General features: G+C 44.6%; 1 protein-coding gene across 4 annotated transcripts in view; it reads right to left on the bottom strand.

Annotated features, from left to right (window-relative positions):
* Positions 1-21661, bottom strand: part of GPAT4 (glycerol-3-phosphate acyltransferase 4) — a 43417-nt gene that overhangs the window by 8618 nt on the left and 13138 nt on the right. For 2 of the 4 annotated variants that reach the window (XM_033232104.1, XM_033232106.1), the window contains 8 exons: positions 12433-13440; positions 5583-5652; positions 5116-5416; positions 4259-4333; positions 3055-3144; positions 2775-2868; positions 2062-2177; positions 264-319 (listed from right to left, as the gene is read on the bottom strand). In XM_033232104.1, the coding sequence (XP_033087995.1) occupies positions 264-319; positions 2062-2177; positions 2775-2868; positions 3055-3144; positions 4259-4333; positions 5116-5416; positions 5583-5652; positions 12433-12597 (967 nt within the window). In that variant the 5' untranslated portion in view covers positions 12598-13440. Of the gene's footprint in view, positions 1-263; positions 320-2061; positions 2178-2774; positions 2869-3054; positions 3145-4258; positions 4334-5115; positions 5417-5582; positions 5653-6962; positions 7307-12432; positions 13441-15459; positions 15593-21661 lie in introns of those variants that run through there. The other 2 variants (XM_033232109.1, XM_033232111.1) reach the window with 2 other exon arrangements.

Genomic DNA, 21661 nt, shown 5'->3' with positions numbered 1-21661 from the left:
GAGGACTCCACGAGCTCCATGAGGAGCTGAAACATTACAGAAAAAATTCCTGCATTTGGGGAGTCTACACTATGGCATTCTTAGTTCAAATTCTGAACTTGCCTGAGTTTTTAGTCCTACTTCCAATCTAAAGGGGACCTAACATTATTCAGTGAAAACAGACAACCCCAACAAGGGCTGAGGGCCTTGGTTCCCATGAAACATCAGCATCACACTCTCGCACTCCTCACAGAAGCGCTTTGTGGCAACCAACCCCTTCTTACCTTCTGGGAAGATGAGGATAGGCAGCTTGCTTTTATCTTGCACATGTTCAGTCAGTCTTTCAAAGAGGAAAATAAAATGAAGGATCAGACAACCTTATACACATCATTGTCAAAATACGTTTATAAATAACCTATTTATTTGTGACACTAGTTTCGATTATAAGAAGTCAATAAGCAGGGCGGGGCGCAGTGGCTCACGCCTGTAATCCCAGCACTTTGGGAGGCCGAGGTGGGCGGATCACGAGGTCAGGAGATCGAGACCATCCTGGCCAACACGGTGAAACCCCGTCTCTACTAAAAATGCAAAAAATTAGCCGGGTGCGGCGGCGGGCGCGGGTAGTCCCAGCTACTTGGGAGGCTGAGGCAGGAGAATGGCAGGAACCCCAGGAGGCGGAGCTTGCAGTGAGCCGAGATCGCGCCACTGCACTCCAAACTGGGCAACTGAGCAAGACTCTGTCTCAAAAAAAAAAAAAAAAAGAAAAAGTTAATAAGCATGACCATATCCTTTTAAACCCATAATCTAATGCTCATCAAGAAAAAATGTATATGGATAGAGAAAATCAGGTTACTATTTAATTCACAGAACTGTTCAATTCTGTGTGAACATCGGAGCACCAACGATGCCACTCAACCTGGGGGCCACTTGAAGGAGATGCCTGCCACAAGGCCTGGGCATGGCCCCCTCAATAAACCTGTGGCACTAGACTGTGTAACAGTTGTGAGGCTGGGCCCAGCCCTGCTGACTCAATGCTCTGTCCCTGAGATGTAGCAAAGGGAGTTAGGAGAGGGTTCATCTGTCTCTATGGAAGATAATCTCAACTGTCTTTTCTTATTTGTTATTTTTTGAGACAGGGTATCCCTGTGTTGCCCAGGCTGGAATACAGTAGTGCAATCACAGCTCACTGCAGTCTCACCCTTCCTGGCTCAAGCGATTCTCCTACGTCAGCCTCCCAAGTAGCTGGGACTACAGGAGCGTACCACCATGCTTGGCTAATTTTAAATTTTTTGTAGAGATGAGGTCTCCCTATGTTGCCCAGGCTGGTCTTGAACTCTCGGGCTCTCAAAGCACTGGGATTACAGGCCTGTGGCTTGGTCTCAACTGTCTTGATGTCTCTTTCTGCTGCAAATCTCTTTGCATTACTTACACCAGATTCACCTTCTTAAAGTTTGAAAACAGAGTAGTACTTTGTTCCACTGCCCTAGGTTTCTTTTTATTTGTGATAAATGAATTCATTTTGAGGTTTCAAATAGCAGTAAAAGGTCGTATTTTGTTTATTACGATGGATACAAGGAGTAAAAAAAGGTTAAGAAACATCATTAACTTGGTAAATAATACTAGGGTTTCTATACTTTTTTAAAATTTTAAAATAGAGTCTCACTCTGTCGCCCAGGCTGGAGTGCAATGGTGCGATCTCGGCTCACTGCAACTTCTGCCTCCCTGGTTCAAGCGATTCTCCTGCCTCAGTCTCCCTAGTAGCTGGGATTACAGATGCCCGTTACCACACTCAGCTAATTTTTGTATTTTTAGTATTTTGTATTTTCACCATGTTGGTCAGGCTAGTCTCAAACTCCTGACCTCAAGTGATCTGCCCACCTCGGCCTCCCACAGTGCTGGGATTACAGGCATGAGCCACCACACCCGGCCACTTTTAAAATCTCATGTTTTAGGAAAAGATTATTATGAAAGCAGTATAGACTTATGATAGAAGGCATATAACTACACTGTGGAGGGATAACTCCCTGAAACCTTTTCAGCATTCTAACCGGCCAAGCAGAACAGCAGTGTTCTGTCTGTTACCTCTTAGCCACCAGGTGGCGATCCTTCACCTCCGAGCGCTCAAACCAGACGTGTGGGCAGGCCTTCACCATGGCTCTCTGAATCACACCCATGAGTCCCCCGTGCACTTGACCCACCTAAGCGCAGGCACAGGACCCATTAGTAGTGAAGTCATCCTCACACAAATCTCCCCACTCTAGGAAGCCCCAGATCTCACAAAATAAGCAGTCCAACCTCTCACCTCTAACGCTTGCTGGTCCAACCTCTCACCTCTAACACTTGCTGGCTGGAGGTTGCTCACTGCCAAGAAACCACTACCAAGACTCCCCAAATCTTAAACTTCTCCTTTTAATCAGTAATACTAGAAATAGGTAATTAAAAACATAACTGAAACCCCTAAGACAAAATACTAAAGTAGTGCAAATCCCTGTGTAAAACTGCCTCTCCCTGGGCAGATTCTCAGATGCTCTGGACACAGTCCTTGCCAGCTCCTCCCTCTCCCCATGCTGGTGTGCCTGACCGCCCTCAGCATCCTCTCCAACCACATTCACCACTCACTCTACCCAGGGTATCTCCTATCACAGTCCCACAGAGCCCCCACAGTGACAGTAAGGTGGTGGCCCACGCATAAAAGTGTTTATGTGAAGGGTCCAGGAGCCTCCTAGACCCTCCTGGCCCTGACCAGTCTAAAGCAGGAAGTCTTGCCTCAAGAATGCACCGGAAAGAGCTCTTACCATGGCATAATAGCCATCGCTGGCCAAGATGATCACATCAATCGGTGAGGTATGATTGGCCACACAGATGCCACCATTTCTTGGTCTGTTTTCCCTGGGTTTAAATGTATGCAAAGCAACCAAAATTAGTGTGAAACAGTTCATGTAACACACCTCTCACCTCACACGTTTCATCTGCTCTAACTAAAAGCTGAGAAGTGCCTTCCCATTTGGTCAAGTATAGGTGGGTGGTGTTTCCTGCAGTGCCATTTCCCTTCCTATCGATACAAAGCACTCTCACCTGTCGTGGTAGGTGATGATGGCTGTCAGCGCTCGCACGCAGATCCGGTAACACATTAAGTGAACATGTTTACTCATGAACTCCTTAAACCTGCAACAACAGGACAAGGATTCTGGGTTTTATTTTACATACAGGAAGACAGAAAGAGTTGCTGACTTGAACAGTTCAGCAGTCCTTTATGACGGCAAAGTGCTTTCATAGACATGAGCACGTACAGGAAAGCCCTGTGATGCATGACCACCTTTATGTTCACACACAAGGAAAGAAAGAGGGGACAGGGAGACTCGCTTACATCCACCCAAATCAGTGGGTGGAGAACTCACAGCCTAGAATGTGACATCAAAAGACCACAGGCGGGCTGAATTCCGTTCCCCCAGTCAACACCCAGTGGCAGGCCCAAGGCCAGAGGCCAACCTCCTCACCCGCCCAGGCAGAAGAAAGGTTTCCAAGCCCCAGAATTTCCTGAAGGGAGCAAAATATTCTTCACAAACAGACAAAACCTCCCTACATTTCATATCATTTTAAAAACTGTATTGTCTCACCACTTTATCCACACAGTCAAATGCTCAAAACTAAACAACAAGCTGTAAAATCTGTTAGCATCTGAGTCTTGGACTTTACGTTTGTGGCTTCTCCCTTTTGTCTTTAAAATAGGAAGAACGTGAGGGCTAAAGGACAAAAAAAGAATAGTCATAGATCAAAATAAAAAAAAGTAAAGACTTTACTGCTGATGCCATTGTTACCATTGGGTTGTTGTTGTTGTTCTTCTTCTTCTTATTATTATTATTTGAAACAGAGTCTCGCTCTGTCACCCAGGCTGGAGTGCAGTGGTGTGGTGTTGGCTCACTGCAACCTCTGCCCACCGGATTCAAGGATTCTCCTGCCTCAGCTTCCCAAGTAGCTGGGATTACAGGCAGCCGCCACCACACCCGGCTAATTTTTGTATTTTTAGTAGAGACAGGGTTTCGCTATGCTGGCCAGGTTGGTCTTGAACTCCTGACCTCAGATGATCCGCCCACCTCAGCTTCCCAAAGTGCTGGGATTACAGGCATAAGCCACCATGCCTGGCCACCACTGGGTTATTTAATCCATCTAAGATTCCATGGCTTTGGTTGTGTCCAAAGAAGGGGCCTGGCCTTCGATATCTGAGCACCATTCCCAGAACTAACTGCCCTTTAGGTGTGGACTGCCACATTCTACTCACCTCCCATTTGGTAAGTATCCCACCACAGTTGTGCCCACCACCAGAAGGCTAATTCCTGTGAAAGCCAGCGCTATCCTGTAAGAAGAAGAAAAGTTAGAGCATAGCCAGCAAATCCTTGTACCACGTACAGAACTGAAGGTGTGAAAATCACAGCGGGCATCACAAAAACCACCCCCAAGACCTGCTCACCTGGGATCTGGACCAGAGGTCAGCTAGAAATGTGAGCAGGCCTATCAGAACCAGAGATCCTTTTGATTCCAACTGACAGTGAGCCCTGGGTCTGGCTCTCAGCTGCCAGCATCTCCTGAGGCCTCAGGCAGCTGGAAGGCTGGAAAACCCTACGCAGGCTGTTCTGCCGCAGGGCTGCTCCCTGCTGCCCACCCCTTCCCTTTGGCTGAAAACCCCGGTGGAAGCACAGCTTCCCTCTGAAGCAACAGGAAGTGGAGCTTGAAGGGTATTGGCATCTGGCAAGTCACACTCAGAGCAACACATGGTGCAGAGAAGCTGAAAGATCAATACTGCCTCTGTACCTGAGAGGCAAGCTTCAGGAAAGAATGAGCCATGCCCAGGGAGGAGTGGCAGAAAGCACACAATGTGCCCTATCCCTGTGTTTGCTGTGATCTAGACAAGCAAGCCGTCTTTAAGAAATCCAACTACTTCTGTCTGATATGCAGAAAATCCAAGGGCCTCTAAAAGAGAATCACCAGTGTACCCCTCCAAAGAGTCACATGGCCTGGCTAGTGACAGTCATTCCCTCCTCCTTTTTAAAACGGCAACACACAGCAGAGCAGGCAGGTGGGCCGTGCACCAAGTGGGGTGGCAGCAGCGAGCCCCACTCCCCACAGGCCCTGCCTCACCTGAGCGGCAGCAGGAAGCAGTACCGAATCAGCACTCCTAACCCCCACAGGACCGTGAGCCGAAGGCTGATGTACTGGAAGTTATAATTGGTTCTGCTCAGCAGGTTCCAGGATTCCAGTTCTTCTGCTGAGAATCTCTTTGTCACCTCATCGTCCATAATGGTCTCCATTCCTTTCCGGCAAAAGTAGAAAATGTCAGAGAGCTCGAACTCTGGAGTGTTGTCCAGAGCCTTACTACTGCCACTTCGACGAATCTCTTTGATCTCTTCTTCTAGTGAAGTGGGATCCTTTGCAATGATTCCTGCAAAAGAGTGTGTCCCTGTCAAGCAGCATGCTCCGGGAGAGCACATGAGACATACTCAGAGCACACATCCTGCACTAATGCAGGGAAGAGCGTGTGTGGCACCAGAAGCACTGGGGAACACTGTTCAAATGGACCTCTCAAGACAAGGACCACACCATCTTACCGTTGGTGTAGGGCTTATAAAGCTGGTGGTTCTTCTCCTTGGCTCCTCGCTCCATTCTCAAGGTAGCCCACTAGGAGGGGAAGGAAGCAAGATACAAGAGCGAGAATGAGATCTGTTTTCAATCAGTGAACACCTCCATTTCTGTTCTATGAAAGCCTCAGTCCTAGTCACTTAAGACTGTAGCCAAGAAGCACATAGTCTAGAAGGAAACTCAAACCACCTCTCCCCCGAGAAGCCCCTTCCTTGACAGCTGGGACCAAGAGTTAAGTCACCTTAAGCAAAACACTGGGAACTTCAAGAAGCTGGGGTGAGTTCCTCAGGCCTGGTTCCTCACTGCCTACGTCTCTTTGTCTCCGGGCTGTAGGGAGCTCACTCGCTGACAACACAGACCTCACAATTCCTCCTGCACTACCCCACGGCAGCTACTCAAAACAGCGAAGCCAGACATCCTATAAACTACTGCCTGCCACCAAATTACTCCAAGAAAGCAGCAATTTTCATTTTCAAGGAGACAAAGAACTTGAGTAATACATGTGTTTGGACCGTCCAGTAACAGGAGTAACATTTTAATGATAGAATCCCAAAACTTAACATTGAAAGGCCTGGGAGTGGCTTAATAGTGTTAAAGGAGAAAAAGAACACTATCAGGAAACCGAAAAAAACCCAGATTCAATTCCCAAGTTTACACTCACTAGCTGTGTTCATTAAGCAACCCATTCCAAGTCTCTGAATCTTGATCTCTTTATCTGCAAAACAGTATTGATACTACCTCAACCTCCTACTTCATGAGGTCACTTAGGATCAAATGAGATCGTGTATGGGACAAAACTGGGGAAATGCAAAGCACTCTGTCCTCATTATTACTGAAATAACACAGATTCTGGAACAGACCTAGGAAAAAGATGCTTTTCCTAGAACCCCTCTTCATTAAAACCGATTTCGCTGGTATAAGACAGCTGGTATAACAGGCTGGTTCTCTTCCACTATCAAATGAGAGGTGAAAACGTGGGTGCACTTATCCCCTCTTTGATATGGTATCACTAGAGAGAAAGCTATGTCATGTCCACAGCAAGTCAGAGAAACAGAACAGGCATTTCAAAAGCCTCAAACTTCGGCTTCCACGGTTATGCATGGTGGGCACAAGCCCATCATTCTATGGCACAGGAAGATGTACATGGCCCAGGGCACATGGTGCAGATTCTGCTGGCAAAGCCCAAAGGGTCAGCAAGACTGCACCACGTGGTCCAGCAAAGCCGAATGCTGCACGCGAGTTTAATCAGTGATCTGACCTCATCTGGAAATCTCAAACCCCACAGTCTAGAAAGGAAGGTGGCTCACAAAGTCAGCACGCAAAGAAAGTTCAAAGGCAAGAAAACTCACATGACTTTCTCTGTTTCAGATATTTGGCCATTGATGTCTTTTGGCTCTAAGCACACATGAGCTTTCCTTTAAAAATGTTAATACCTAAAATGGAGGAAAGTAAATCTCATCTGGTTTCCTGGAACTAGAGAAGAGGTGAAAAGGGGCAAGAGAGTTCACAAGAATCCTGGCATGCAAAAACACAGGTCACTCAACCAGAATTTAGGGTTCTACATTTTGGCCAGGCTCTGTTTTGGCACTGCAAGAATAATCAGAAGTGAACAACTTGCAGCCAGACGCAGTGGGGCTCACGCCTGTAATCCGAACACTTTGGGAGGCCAAGGCAGGAAGATCGGTTGAGCCCAGGAGTTTGAGACCAGCCTGGGCAACATGGCAAAATCCCGTATCTAAAAAATACAAAAAAATTAGCTAGGCATAGTGGTGTGTGCCTGTAGTCCCAGCTACTCCAGAGGCTGAGATGGGAGCCAGGGAAGTTGAGGCTGCAGTGAGCGGAGATCGCACCGCTGCACTCTAGCCTGGGAGACAGAGCGAGACCCTGTCGCCAAAAAAAAAAAAAAAAAAAAGAGAGAGAGAGAGAAACTTGATCCTGTACTGACAATTCTGAGACTCCATGAGACTGCAACAGGTGGAGAATATATGACATCAGACCTCTTACGGATGACAATTTCAGTCTGAGGACTGTTTCAATGTGCAAAATTCAAGATGGCTACAGTCTCTGTCATCACAGGAAAGGGATCTGCTAATTGAGAGTCTACATCTCCTAGTTCTGTGGCAGTTCAGTAATAAACATCCCTTTGGCCTCCCGCTTTTTAACTTCAGGAACATGACAAAACATGTCTGTGTTTAGGAAAGAATTGTCCAAAGTCACAAGGGCAGGGGAAACAAGGAGAGGGCTGAACAGCCTGTTAAGAAATGGCTGATCAGGTGGCTGGGTGCAGTGGCTCACACCTGTAATCACAGCATTACAGGCAGGAGGATCATTTAAGCCCAGGAGTTTGAGAAATGGCTGATCAATGAACTGGATCCTTTTGGCCTGAAAGAAACCAAAATATTTCATCCTGAAATATACGTCTTTGTCATATTTCAAGATGACTGTTCAGAAGGACTGGAAATGCAAGAAAAATGGAGAAGCTGTCTTTTGCAGGAGGAATTTGCATCTGTAGAGGAGACAAAGTGAAGTAAACAACAGATGCCAACGGGCTTTCTCTGAAGCACCTCCCTCCTTGTCCGAATCTAGAAAGAACTGAGACGCCTTTAAAGGTCTGAAAGAAACACTTAGCATCTACACTCTTGAAGGGCTGCTATCTGTGAGGTTTCATCTACACAAGACCACCTGTGCCAGCCAGGCCTCCTCTTCTCTCCCTCTTGTTACCTATTGCCACCTGATTTACCGTCATAGCCTGTTTTTTGGCCATGCTCGGAGTCCCCACTGCTTCTGTAACCTCAAATGCTACAAAAGCATCAACCATCTGGCTACTTCTTTGAAATCTTTGTAAAACTCCTGTGCACGTTAATAAATCTGTATGTCTTTAATAAATCTGTATGTCTTTTCTTTTATTAATCTGCTTTTGAGAGTTGATTTTTCAGTGAATCTTCAGAGGGCAAAGGGGATGCTTTCCCTTGGCCCCTACAAATCCTACTGGACCAAATCAAAGGGCCTCTGGGAAAACACTGCTTCTCTGCACTATATTCACACAGCACACTCCTGACACCAGATGTGTGAGGAATGCCACCCCCAAACCCAAACTGAGCAAATCTTCAGCAGGCACCAGCTGGGTGTCCTCTAATTCAATTCAATTCTGAGGCTATCGACCTGGAGTTGGTATCAGATTCCACAAGTTATGAGAGTCAGTCTCGTATGACTGCCCCTACTTCAGATGCAAGTTGAAAGTCTCATGTGACCCATACTTCTGACTGACCAGCTATAAATCAGGGTTCCCACAACCCCTCTTCAGGTTCAATTTGCTGGAGTGACTCCCAAGACTCAGGGTAATGGTTTACTTCCATGTATGGCTTTACGATAAAGGACACACAGCTCAGGAAGCAACAGATGGAAGAGATGCATAGTGCAAGATACGGCAAGCCCTTGCCATTTCTCTCAAGAGGATGCTCTCACCTAGCTGCCTCCTGGTTCATGCCCTGTTCTCTGCACTCCCTTATTCCCTATTGAATTGCTTCCCTCTTGCCTCCCTCTGATCCATCTGAACACATGCTGCCAGAGTCCAGTCATGCCACTTTCTTGTTCAAAAACCTTCAATGGGCCAGGTGCAGCAGATCACGCCTGTAATCCCAGAACTTTGGGAGGCTGAGGCGGGTGGATCACTTGAGGTCAGGAGTTTGAGACCAGCCTGGTCAACATGGCAAAACCCCATCTCTACTAAAACTACAAAAATAGTCAGGTGTGGGGGCACAGGCCTGTAATCCCAGGCTGAGGCAGGAGAATCACTTGAACCCAGGAGGCGGAGATTGCAGTGAGCCGAGATTGCACCACTGCACTCCAGCCTGGGCAAGAGGGAGACTCTGTCTCCAAAAAAAAAAAAAAAAAAAAACAACCTTCACTGACTTCAATGACTTCCCAATGTCTAAAGTATTATAACCCACCTCATTCCCTCCATGTGCCCAGTGTTTTTGCTCTACTGAACTATGTGCCATCTCTGAACAAGACTTACCTTTTCGCCTTTATCAGCTGTGCTTCCAGAATGCTCTATCCTTTTCCCTTTTAGGATCCAGTTCAAATGTCAAATCTAAGAAATGCTACCTACTCAATTCCTGCAATCAGAATTCACCTCTGCCTGTGTACTTCAACTGGTATCCCATTCTGAATTAGTTATATATGCGTATATTTGTCTTTCCTACTAGACTACACACACCTCAAGAGGCAGCAGCCAGAACTTACCCCTTTGTGCATTTCAGCACAGTCTGAGAGAGTGCCTTCCACTTAGTAGGCAGTCACTGATTTAATTTATCAACTCCCAATATTTCTCTCCATCAAGGTCTCCTTATGGAAAAGTAGAACCAAAATGACAAAACCTGGAACTATTTCCTATCATCTTCCCCCCAATTCCTGTCTCCTTCAGTTTGTCCTTTAACCTACTCAAGGCTATTTTAAAATCACACTCCTCATCAGGGTAAGTAGGATGACCTCTTTCACTACAACCATGTAAAAGGGAGTATTAATACTCCCACTCTCTGGACAAAGAAACACTGGAAAGTTCAATGCCTTTTCAGAGCCAGTAATGGAAGCCCTGGGATTCAAGGTAACACCTGCCTGACCCAGCATGAATGCCCATCGCACTAGTCTCTTCAGCTTCTCCTTCTTCACCACTAGTTTCTTCAGCTTCTCCTTCTTCACCACTAGTTTCTTCAGCTTCTTCACCACCAACCTCTTCAGCTTCTCCACAACTGCCACTGGTTTCTATGACTCTCCACCAGCAAGTTCCATCTTGGAGTTTAACACAGATCACATTACAGCTGTCTCATCTTCTCTAACGTGACCTGATCAACTCCTTTCACATCATTTATTCTCATCTTTCTCCTTTACATCCAGGCTTTCTCCTCTCCCCTCTTCCAGGTCATTTTCAACTCAGCTGAGAGTCTACTCCTGGGAATTCTGCTCTTAGTGATACCATCGCCACTATGGAGAGGGTTCATGTGAAGCACAAACATTAAGCAAACAGACTAAAACCCTTCCAGTCACATGCTGCTCTCTGCACACAAAGATCTTCTGTGACTCAGCATGAACAGGACCTGCACTGAGATAGGGCTTCCAGGAAAGGGAATAGAAACGACATTGATCCACCCATATCCTCTCCATATTCCTCATCACTTGGCAGGTACACAGATATTTTCTCCTAGTTCCTTTATATAGGGAGAACTAGTCATGGGAAAGGAGCTTTAAGCCAGGGCTTGCTTAGGTCTGCCAAAAGCACAGGTATATGTACCGCATGAACTATTAGGTATCCAGTTTTAGTGATCTTTATGAAGAATGCAGACTGTGGTTGCCAGGGGCTGGTGGAGGGAGGAATGGGAGTGAATGCTTAATGAGTGTGGGGTTTCCTTTGGACTGATGAAAATGTTGTGAACTGGACAGAAAACAATGTGAATATAGTAAACGCTACTGAACTGTTCACTCTAAAATTATTAACTTTATGTTGTCAATTTCCCCTTGGTTTTCTTAAATGTGAAAAAAAAAACCCATATGCTTACAGACATACTAAGTACCAAAAAAGATAAAACCCAAGATTCAATGACAAACATAAAAATATTTCCCACTATAATGTAACATTTCATATAGCTCACTTAATCTGAGTCGTTTTCTTCATTGATAAAAATGCAGATAAATAAAATGCAGGTTGATAAAACATCCCGTCTACCACAGAATTATAAGGAACCAAAGAAAAATGATAAAAGTTACTCTCAAAACCAGAAGATACAATATGGGCCAGGAACGGTGGCGCAGGCCTGTAATCCCAGCACTTTGGGAGGCTGAGGTGGGCAGATCACTTGAGGGGTCAGGAGTTTGAGACCAGTATGGCCAATGTGGTGAAACCCTGTCTCTACTAAAAACACAAAAAAATTAGCCAGGTGTGGTGGCATGTGCCTGTAGTCCCAGCTACTCAGGAGGCTGAGGCAGGTGAATTGTTTGAACCTGGGAGGCAGAAGTTGCAGTGAGCTGTGATTGTGCCACTGCACTCTGGCCCGGGTGACAGAGTGAGACTCTGTCTCAAAAAAAAAAAAAGATACAATATGAACAAACAATGCTGTATTATTTTTACTACTATAAGTGCGTTTCTCAAATTATACATGAATCCCTAAAGATTTGGTGACTACTAAAAACAGACATTACAATTAAATCACCAAATCTGTGCAGAAGTATTTAAGTCTTATGGGAGAGATCAACTTCCAAAAAACATCACTTCTCACCCATTTCCTTACAATGTGACCAGTTTGGTATAATTCAACGGTCAGGTAAGTTCTGACATATCTTCAGAAATGTATCCTTTGCCTTTAAAGAAAATGAAACAATTCCAATGCCCTTTTCTGTCCATTCTTTTAGTCTGAAATGCAAGGACCTACTTAGAATAAATGACTGGAAGAGAAGAGGCTTTCCCATGCTTCTCAAGTGAGGGAATATGCCTGCAGCAGCTTTGAGCTATGACATCAGTTATGTAAGAAGAGACAAAAGACTGGCAGCAATTTTCTTTAATTCTAAGCCCCATTCTCTTTGAAATAAACAGGTGACATGTGGAGTCATGGTATAGGTCCCTCAGCTCAGCATAAATCAAACATACAAGTGCCTTTCAAAAGTACACGTTTAGTTATTCTTCTTACTCAAAAAGCCACTTCCCATTCTCCCAACTTTCTCCCTGTCTAATAAAGAGATAACAATAGGCCTGTAAGAATAACTCTCTTTGCTAAATGCACTTCTACCCGACTCTGTGAAGCAACCTTTTGTAACAGCACAACTTACCGCAAAGATTTTTAACAGAGTTTTCATGTAGAGTTTGCGGATACCAAAGGAGACTCCAAAAATGGCTGGCACTATGATGAAAACGAGGAGGAGGGTGAAGAGGACAGTCAGGGAGATGCCCAGAAGGTTGACAATCAGGCTATCAAAAGGCAGCAACAGGAACATGGTGGAAGATCCAGGCCAGGCCAGCACCTGCCTCCCCAAGAACAAACTGTAGCCTTCAGATGGTCCTTCCTGACAGCATCAGCCAGGGAAAGGAAGCAAGCTCCTGAAGAACAGCAAACCCCATTCCAAAGTCCACACCCCTCAACCACCTGAATAGAAGGCCTGGGAAGAGAAGGACAGGAAAACACGGCCACAGGAGGCAGCTGCAAACGCCAGGTCTCCACAAAACGGATGGACTCTAAAGATGAATGAAGCTCGATAGGTCTTCAGTAAAAGCATCCGAGTCCAGATGGAATTTCTGTGCAAGTGAGCAGTGAGGGCAGGGGCTCTGCTCTGCTGTCCTGATGCTGCTTCCAGAGGTTTTACATGGTTTTCCTGCCCAAGAGCATTCAACAGATAAATCTGTCCCTGTCACTGCCAGTAGTACCAAGAAGAGTTCAACTTGGTGCCAGAAAAATCCTGATAACTTCTGTGGAGGGGTAATCACTGGCACTTTACACAGAAGGCTTCTGAACTTGAATATGTGGAAATTAAATAATTGTTTTACTTAAAATTCCTTCATAAGCTGAAAACCATGTTCATTGTAGAGAGTTCATTATCTGGCCCCATCCTCCTCTGGTGAGGCTCCTGGCGCTCACAGCTTCCAGGACCCTCCTACCTGGAGAGCTACAGTCTTTGCCAGCAGGAAAGAGATGCTGGCACACAATGTCTCATAATGCAAGTGCTGAGTGTAACTCCAGACGCATCTGGCATTGGTTTCCTCTGGACACTCTTCTCCCTAAGGCTCCCTTTCTTAGCAGTGACCTGGGTTCTTGGCAAATAGCTGCTTACATGCTGCCAAAGCTGGGGGAGGGAAACAGAAACACTGTTAGTCACACAAATCAAGAGGAGAAATGTCAATATGCTGGGGACCAGGGGGACTGTTTCAGGGTAAGCCTAAAACTATCAGTGTGGTCAATGCCCACTTTTCAAGTCATCAAGGTCAAAGAGACCAGGCAGAGCCAACAGGTGGTAGACATCAATGTGGGAGGGAAACATAGAGGTTTCAGTTTTCAACCCAAATGATACGACCTGTGGTCAAACTTTCTGAATAGAAAATACGTGTATACAAGACACATCTGAAAGATAAAAAGCATGTGCTATGGAAAGTACATCTCCTTACTACCTGTCCCCCAGGTATTCAGAGTGGTTCTGCACAGATGCTGCCAAAGGTTGTAACCACCTTTGTATTCTTCCCAAGACATTCTGTGCTTAAACAAGGAAATCACAATGGTTCTCCATCACCACTGGCCCCCAGGCTGGGCAACAACCACATATTATTCTTCACCTTGCTTTTTGTTTTTGTTTTTAGCTTAACACATTTCAGAAGAATGTCCCATCAATACATATAGAGTTCCCTCACTCCGCAGGTGCACAGTTTTCAACTTAAGAATGTGCCACAACTTGGTTCACCAGTCTCTTAAGGTTAAACACTGATATTTCTACCTTTTTCTTTTTTGTATAAATAATGTTGTAAGGAATAACCAGGTACATGCATGACTTAGTACACAAAATGTGCTTAGAAAATATATTTTCGGGGTAAATTCCGAGAAATGGAATTGCAGAGGAAAAGAAAATACACATTTTTAAATTTGCAAGATCTTGTCATATTTTCCACATAGAGATAAATCTCCTCCAGCCTCTCCCCACACTGGTCACTCATTGTGAAATTCCACTATTTCAAATATCTCACAAAAGTATTCCAATTTTATATCACACATTCCAAGTCCCTGAACTTGGGAGTATCCTATCAACTCTCTCTGGTAAACATTTTGGCTTCACACCAATCACCTTCAGGCTGTTCTCAACACTTAGAAGTTCAAGAAACTGAACAAATTAACAAGTACTGACTTCGCCTTAAAATCTGTGCAATGTTTTAAGGCAGGAGACCACCCCTCATCTTGTCTTATGCCCAATTTCTGCCTCCAAAAAAAGAAGTATAAAATCTAAAAGGCAGAAATGGAATCCACAGGCAGACAGCCCAGCACCATGCCCTGGGCCTGGTAGTTAAACAATAGTCCTGGCCGGGCGCGGTGGCTCAAGCCTGTAATCCCAGCACTTTGGGAGGCCGAGATGGGTGGATCACGAGGTCAGGAGATCGAGACCATCCTGGCTAACACGGTGAAACCCCGTCTCTACTAAAAATACAAAAACTAGCCGGGCGAGGTGGCGGGCGCCTGTAGTCCCAGCTACTCGGGAAGGCTGAGGCAGGAGAATGGTGTAAACCCGGGAGGCAGAGCTTGCAGTGAGCTGAGATCTGGCCACTGCACTCCAGTCTGGGCGACAGAGCGAGACTCCGCCTCAAAAAAAAAAAAAAAAAAAAAAAAAAACAATAGTCCTGTAATCCCAGCACTTTGGGAGGCCGAGTCGGGCGGATCACGAGGTCAGGAGATCGAGACCATCCTGGCTAACACGGTGAAACCCCGTCTCTACTAAAAATACAAAAACTAGCCGGGCGAGGTGGTGGGCGCCTGTAGTCCCAGCTGCTCGGGAGGCTGAGGCAGGAGAATGGCGTGAACCCGGGAGGCGGAGCTTGCAGTGAGCCGAGATCCGGCCACAGCACTCCAGCCTGGGCGACAGAGCGAGACTCCGTCTCAAAAAAAAAAAAAAAAAAAAAAATAGTCCCTGACCTAACTGCTTGTGTTATCTATAGATTCCAGACATTGTATGGAAAAGCATCGAGAAAATCCCTGTCCTGTTCCATACTGATTACTGGTGCATGCAGCCCCCAGTCAGTACCCCCTGTTTGCCCAATCGATCACGACCCTCTCACGCAGACCCCTTTAGAGCTGTAAGCCCTTAAAAGGGACAGGAATTGCTTACTCCAGGAGCTCAGTTTTTGGAGACGTGACTCCGCTAATGCTCCCAGCTGAATAAAGCCCTTTCCTTCTACAACTTGGTGTCTGAGGGGTTCTTGTCTGTAGCTAGTACTGCTACATTTCTTGGTTCCCTGACCAGGAAGCGAGGTGATCAGCGGAAGGCCAAGGCAGCCCCTCAGGTGACTTAGGCATGCTCTGTGCAGCATCTCTGCAGGGGACTCAGACCAGCCAGAGTGATGCAGATCCAAAGAGTACTCCTGGGTAGGCAGTTGCCCGGGAGGGATGCGTCGCTAGAGCAGCGTGTGGCAGGCTCCCGCGGACAATCAACACAGTGGCTGAACACGGAGAAGGAACTGGCACTTGGAGTCCGGACATCTGAAACTTGGTAAGACTGGTCTTCAAAACTTGCCTACTCCATTTGAGTGGAAGCGTGGCCTGATCACCCACGGCACGCCTGTACCAGCATTTTGGTTTTTGTTTTTGACTTAACTTGGATTGCTTGATACTTTGGTTTTGGTTTTGACCTGGCTTGGATTTCTTGATACTCTGATTTTGGTTTTGATTCTGGTTTGGTATAAACTGTAAAAGTGTGTGTGTGCCCTTTTTACCCATTCTTTGTTTTGTGATGTGCGTGTGGTGTGAGCGTGGTGTTTTGTCTTGAGGAAGCATGGGTCAGGCACAAAGTAAGCCCACCCCACTAGGAACTATGTTGAAAATTTTCCAAGAAAGGACTTAAGGAAGATTATGGTATTACTATGACACCAGGAAAACTCAGAACTTTGTGTGAAATAGACTGACCAGCATTAGAGGTAGGTTGGCCATCAGAAGGAAGCCTGGACAGGTCCCTTGTTTCAAAGATATGGCACAAGGTAACCTGTAAGCCATGGCACCCAGACCAGTTCCCATTCATAGACACTTGGTTACCAGCTGGTTTTAGACTCCCCCACGTCCCCCCACACAGAGGTTGAGAGAACAGCAGCATAAGCGGGTGGCAGAGGCAAGAAAAGACCAGCAGAGAGAGAGAGAGAGAGAGAAAAGAGACAGAGAGGAAAAGAGGCAAAGAGAGACAGGAAGAGACAGAGACAAAGACAGAGTCAAGGAAAGAGAGAGAGAGGAAGAGACAGAGGCAAAAGGAAAGTTAAAGAGAGAGACGGCAAGTCAAAGAGAGAGACAGAAAGTCAGAGAGAGATACACAAGGAGTTAAGAAAAAAAGTGTACCCTATTCCTTTAAAAGCCAGGGTAAATTTAAAACCTATAATTGATAATTGAAGGTCTTCTCTGTGACCCTACAACATTCCAATATCACCTTGTTATAAGTGTAAACAAGGGCATAGCCCAAAAGCACTGAAGTCACTAACAACCTATAGCCTTCCTATCAAAAATCCTTAACCTAGTAGTCTGCGGATGGCCCAAATGCATTCAATCTGTAGCGGCAATTGCTCTGCTAACAGAAGAAAGTAGAAAAATAACTTTTAGAAGAAACCGCATTGTGAAAGCATACCTCACCAGTTCAGAAGTATCCTTAAAAAAAAAAAAAAAAAGTATGATTTAACATTAACCACTGAAAACTGCCTTAACCCAGCAAGTTTCCTAACAGGGGATCTAAATCTTAATTATCATACAAAGGTCTGACCAGACCTAGCAGGAACTCCCTTCAGGACAGGACAATAGATGGTTCCTCCTGGGTAATTAAAAAAAAAAAAAATCTATACAAATTCTAAGTCAATTTGGACTAAACAAGGTCTTATTAATAACAAAGGATAATTAAAATCCCAAACTTACAAGGTTTTCAACAAAAGTAAAGTTTGCTAAAAGTTAACAGTGTAACATGTATTACAGTAACTTCTAATCTTGTAGCCTTAGACAGTCTAGTCCACAGACATAAAGGAAGTTCACTTTGGAAAAGAATGGTTATCATCTTCGAAAAAAAGGGGGGACAGAATTTACGTAAAAAAAGTTATATGGTAAATTCTTGTCCTGAAATAAATTAACTGGTTGTTTAAAAAAAAAAAAAAGTTTGTAATAAGTCAGAAAGTTGAGACATGTCAAAGAATTGTCTGCGAAAGTCGTGAGAAAAAAAAGTTATTAAAAAAAGGAATTTATGCAAGAAATGTTGTATAATTAAAAATAACTAGGTCTCCTGAATGTGAAACTATTAAAAAAAAAAAAAGTTTGTAATAAGTCAGAAAGTTGAGACATGTCAAAGAATTGTCTGCGAAAGTCGTGAGAAAAAAAAGTTATTAAAAAAAGGAATTTATGCAAGAAATGTTGTATAATTTAAAAATAACTAGGTCTCCTGAATGTGAAACTATTAAAAAAAAAAAAAGTTTATGTGCAACGTGTATAAGGAAAGTAAAATATGCCTTTGGTAAAGGCATCATAAGGAGGCATAAGAATGTAAATTTTTACCTACATTAAAAGGTTATAAAATTGTTTTAAAGGTTTAAGCAAGTTTTAAAACGTTAATTGTAAAGAAAATTCTGTGTGTAAACATATTGGCTAAAGTTAAAGAGGTATCATCCAGTTTTTCTGTAAACTGAGCATTAAATAAAAACACAACGGGTTTTTCTTAAAGCACTAACCTGCTCTTTTAAAAATAATCTATAAAAATCTTACCTTATGGTCAGACATTAAAAATTGAATAAATACGTCTACAAAGTTTTATTAAAACTAAGTTTAACATTAACAACACACTAATATAAAAATGAAATTTAGCTTATCTGGTATAAAAATCATACAGGAAGCACTGTCAAATATCAAACAGTGTTTGGCTTTCTTCGGTCTAAAAACTAATAAAAATAGGTACTAAAGGAAATTTCTCAGTAGAAAAGCACCAAGGACTATAAAGTCCACTGCTGATGTCCCCACATTTAAAACAAAGGTCAATTTCTTAAAAATTATATACTTGGTTATCTTCCACTTTCCTTTCCCTCAAAACTAAAAGTCTTTTAGCACATGTACCACGCCTAGAATTTCCCGGTAAACCAGCATCAGCCTGAAGATCATGTTCTCATCAAAGGGTGAAAAGAAAGGAAACTCGAGCCAGCCTGGGAAGGACCCTACCTTGTGCTGCTAACCACAGAGACTGTTGTTCATACAGTGAAAAAGGGACAGACCCATCACACCCAAGAAAGCGGCATCTCCTCCTGAGTCGTGGGCCACACAGTCCCAGTCACACCTGAGGCTGACTGGTCCACACACGGACAAAGCATGAGGAAACTCACCGTGGGACTTATTTTCCTTAAATTTTGGACTTGTACAGTAGGGACTTCAACTGACCTTCCTCAAACTAAGGACTGTTCCCAGTGTATACATCCAGTCACTAAGGTAGGGCAAAAAGTTAAAACTTTTTGTTCTATAGTTATTATAAATGTGCTGGAACTCTAAAAAGGACTTGTTTGCATAATGCCACCCAGTACAGGGTATGCAGCCCAGGAAGTGACCAGCCTGATGTGTGTTATAACCCTTTTGAGCCTCCCATGTTCAGTTTCTGAAATAAGATTAAGGACTGAAGACTGGTGGGGAGTTGTAAATGATACAAGTAAAGTATTAGCCAGAACAGAGAAAAAAGGGGTGCCCAAATGCATAGTCTTGAAATTTGATGCCTGTGCTGTCATTAGGAAGAGGATGTGGCTCTTTTGATTGGGAAAAAGGCTATATGACTGAAAATAAGTACATTTGTCATGAATTAGGACTGTGTGGAAATGTATGTGGATGCTGGTCTTGTGTCATTTGGGCCACTTGGATAAAAAATGAAAAGGATCCAGTCCACCCTGAGAAAGGAAAAAGTGGCTCTTCCTGTACCAAGGGACAATGTAACCCCTTAGAGCTAGTAATAACCAATCCCCTTGATCCTTGCTTAGGAATGGATGGGGCCGGACTGGATCCTCGAGTAAATATCTTAGTTCGAGGAGAAGTTTACAAATGCTCTCCTGAGCAAGTGTTTCAAACCTTCTATGATGAACTAAATGTGCCAGAACCAGAAATTCCAGGAAAAACAAGAAATCTGTTTTTGCAATTAGCTGAGCACGTAGCCCAGTCTCTCAATGTCACTTCATGTTATATATGTGGAGGAAATGTAATGGGAGATCAATGGCCATGGGAAGCCTGAGAATTAGTACCTACAGACCCAGTTCCTGATGAATTCCCGGCTCAAAAGAATCACCCTGATAATTTCTGGGTCCTAAAAGCCTCAATTATTGGACAATATTGCATAGCTAGAGAAGGAAAAGAATTCACTCACCCCGTAGGACGACTTAGTTGTATGGACAGAAACTGTATAATGGTACCACAAAAACAGTCACTTGGTGGAGTTCAAATCACACAGAAAGGAATCCATTTAGGCTGGGCGCGGTGGCTCAAGCCTGTAATCCCAGCACTTTGGGAGGCCGAGATGGGTGGATCACGAGGTCACGAGATCGAGACCATCCTGGCTAACACGGTGAAACCCTGTCTCTACTAAAAAATACAAAAAACTAGCCGGGCGAGGTGGCGGGCGCCTGTAGTCCCAGCTACTCGGGAGGCTGAGGCAGGAGAATGGCGTGAACCCAGGAGGCGGAGCTTGCAGTGAGCTGAGATCCGGCCACTGCACTCCAGCCTGGGCGACAGAGTGAGACTCCGTCTCAAAAAAAAAAAAAAAAAAAAGAAAGGAATCCATTTAGTAAATTCCCAAAGTTGCAAACCGTGTGGACCCACCCGGAGTCCCACTGGGACTGGAGAGCCCCCACTGGATTATACTGGATATGTGGGCATAGAGCTTACGTCACATTACCCGACCAGTGCCAGGTAGTTGTGTTATTGGCACTATTAAACCATCTTTCTTCCTACTGCCCATAAAAATGGGCGACCTCCTGGGCTTCCCTGTATATGCTTCCTGTGAAAAGAGAAGCATAGCTATAGGAAATTGGAAAGAAGATAAATGGCTCCCTAAGAGAATCAAACCATATTATGGGCCTGCTACTTGGGCACAAGACGGCTCATAGGGATACCGGACAGCCATTTACATGCTCAACCGAATCAAATGGTTATAAGCTGTCTTAGAAATAATCACTAATAAAACTGGCAGAGCCTTGACTATTCTGGCCCGGCAGGAAATTCGGATGAGAAATGCTATCTATCAAAATAGATTGGCTCTCGACTACTTGCTAGCAGCTGAAGGAAGGGTCTATGGGAAATTTAACCTTACTAACTGCCATCTACACATAGATTATCTAAGGCAAGTAGTTGAAGACATAGTTAGAGATATGACAAAACTGGTACATGTGCCAGTGCAAGTGTGGCATGAATTTGATCCTGGGGCCATGTTTGGAAAATGGTTCCCAGCGCTAGGAGGATTTAAAACTCTTATAATAGGAGTTATAATAGTAATAGGAATCTGCTTACTACTCCCTTGTTTGCTACCTGCACTTCTTCAAATTATAAAAAGGTTCATCGCTACCTTAGTTCACCAAAATGCTTCAGCACAAGTGTACTATATGAATCACTATTGATCTGTCTTGCAAGAAGACATGGTAGTGAGGATGAAAGTGAGAACTCCCACTAATGAGTGAGGTTCTCAGAGGGAGGGAACGAACGAGTATTGACTTTGCCTTAAAATCTGCTCAATGTTTTAAGGGAGGAGACCACCCCCCATATTGTCTTATGCCCAATTTCTGCCTCCAAAGAAAGAAGTATAAAATCTAAAGGGCAGAAATGGAATCCACAGACAGACAGCCCAGCACCATGCCCTGGGCCTGGTAGTTAAACATCAGCCCCTGACCTAACTGCTTGTGTTATCTATAGATTCCAGATATTGTATGGAAAAGCATCGTGAAAATCCCTGTCCTGTTCTGTTCCCTTCTGGTTACCGGTGCATGCAGCCCCCAGTTAGTACCCCCTGCTTGCTCAATCAATCAGACGCTCTCACGTGGACCCCCCTAGAGTTGTAAGCCCTTCAAAGGGACAGGAATTGCTCACTCGGGGAGCTCAGTTTTTGGAGACATGACTCCGCTAATGCTCCCAGCTGAATAAAGCCCTTTCCTTCTACAACTCGGTGTCTGAGAGGTTCTTATCTGTGGCTCATCCTGTTACAGTTTTAGAGAACTCAAGGCCCCTTCCCTTGTTACCTCGTTTGTTTATTCCCAGCCCATCAATCTGTATGATTTCCATTTTACACATCAGGAAGCTGAGAGAGGCAGTTGCAGACCCAGTTCCTCTGTACGGCTCCA

Source organism: Trachypithecus francoisi, unplaced genomic scaffold (assembly GCF_009764315.1).
Source record: "Trachypithecus francoisi isolate TF-2019V2 unplaced genomic scaffold, Tfra_2.0 Contig01440, whole genome shotgun sequence".
In the NCBI taxonomy this organism is placed as follows: domain Eukaryota; kingdom Metazoa; phylum Chordata; class Mammalia; order Primates; family Cercopithecidae; genus Trachypithecus; species Trachypithecus francoisi.
Note: the sequence above shows the minus strand (reverse complement) of the source record. Positions and strands in the feature narration are given on the sequence as shown.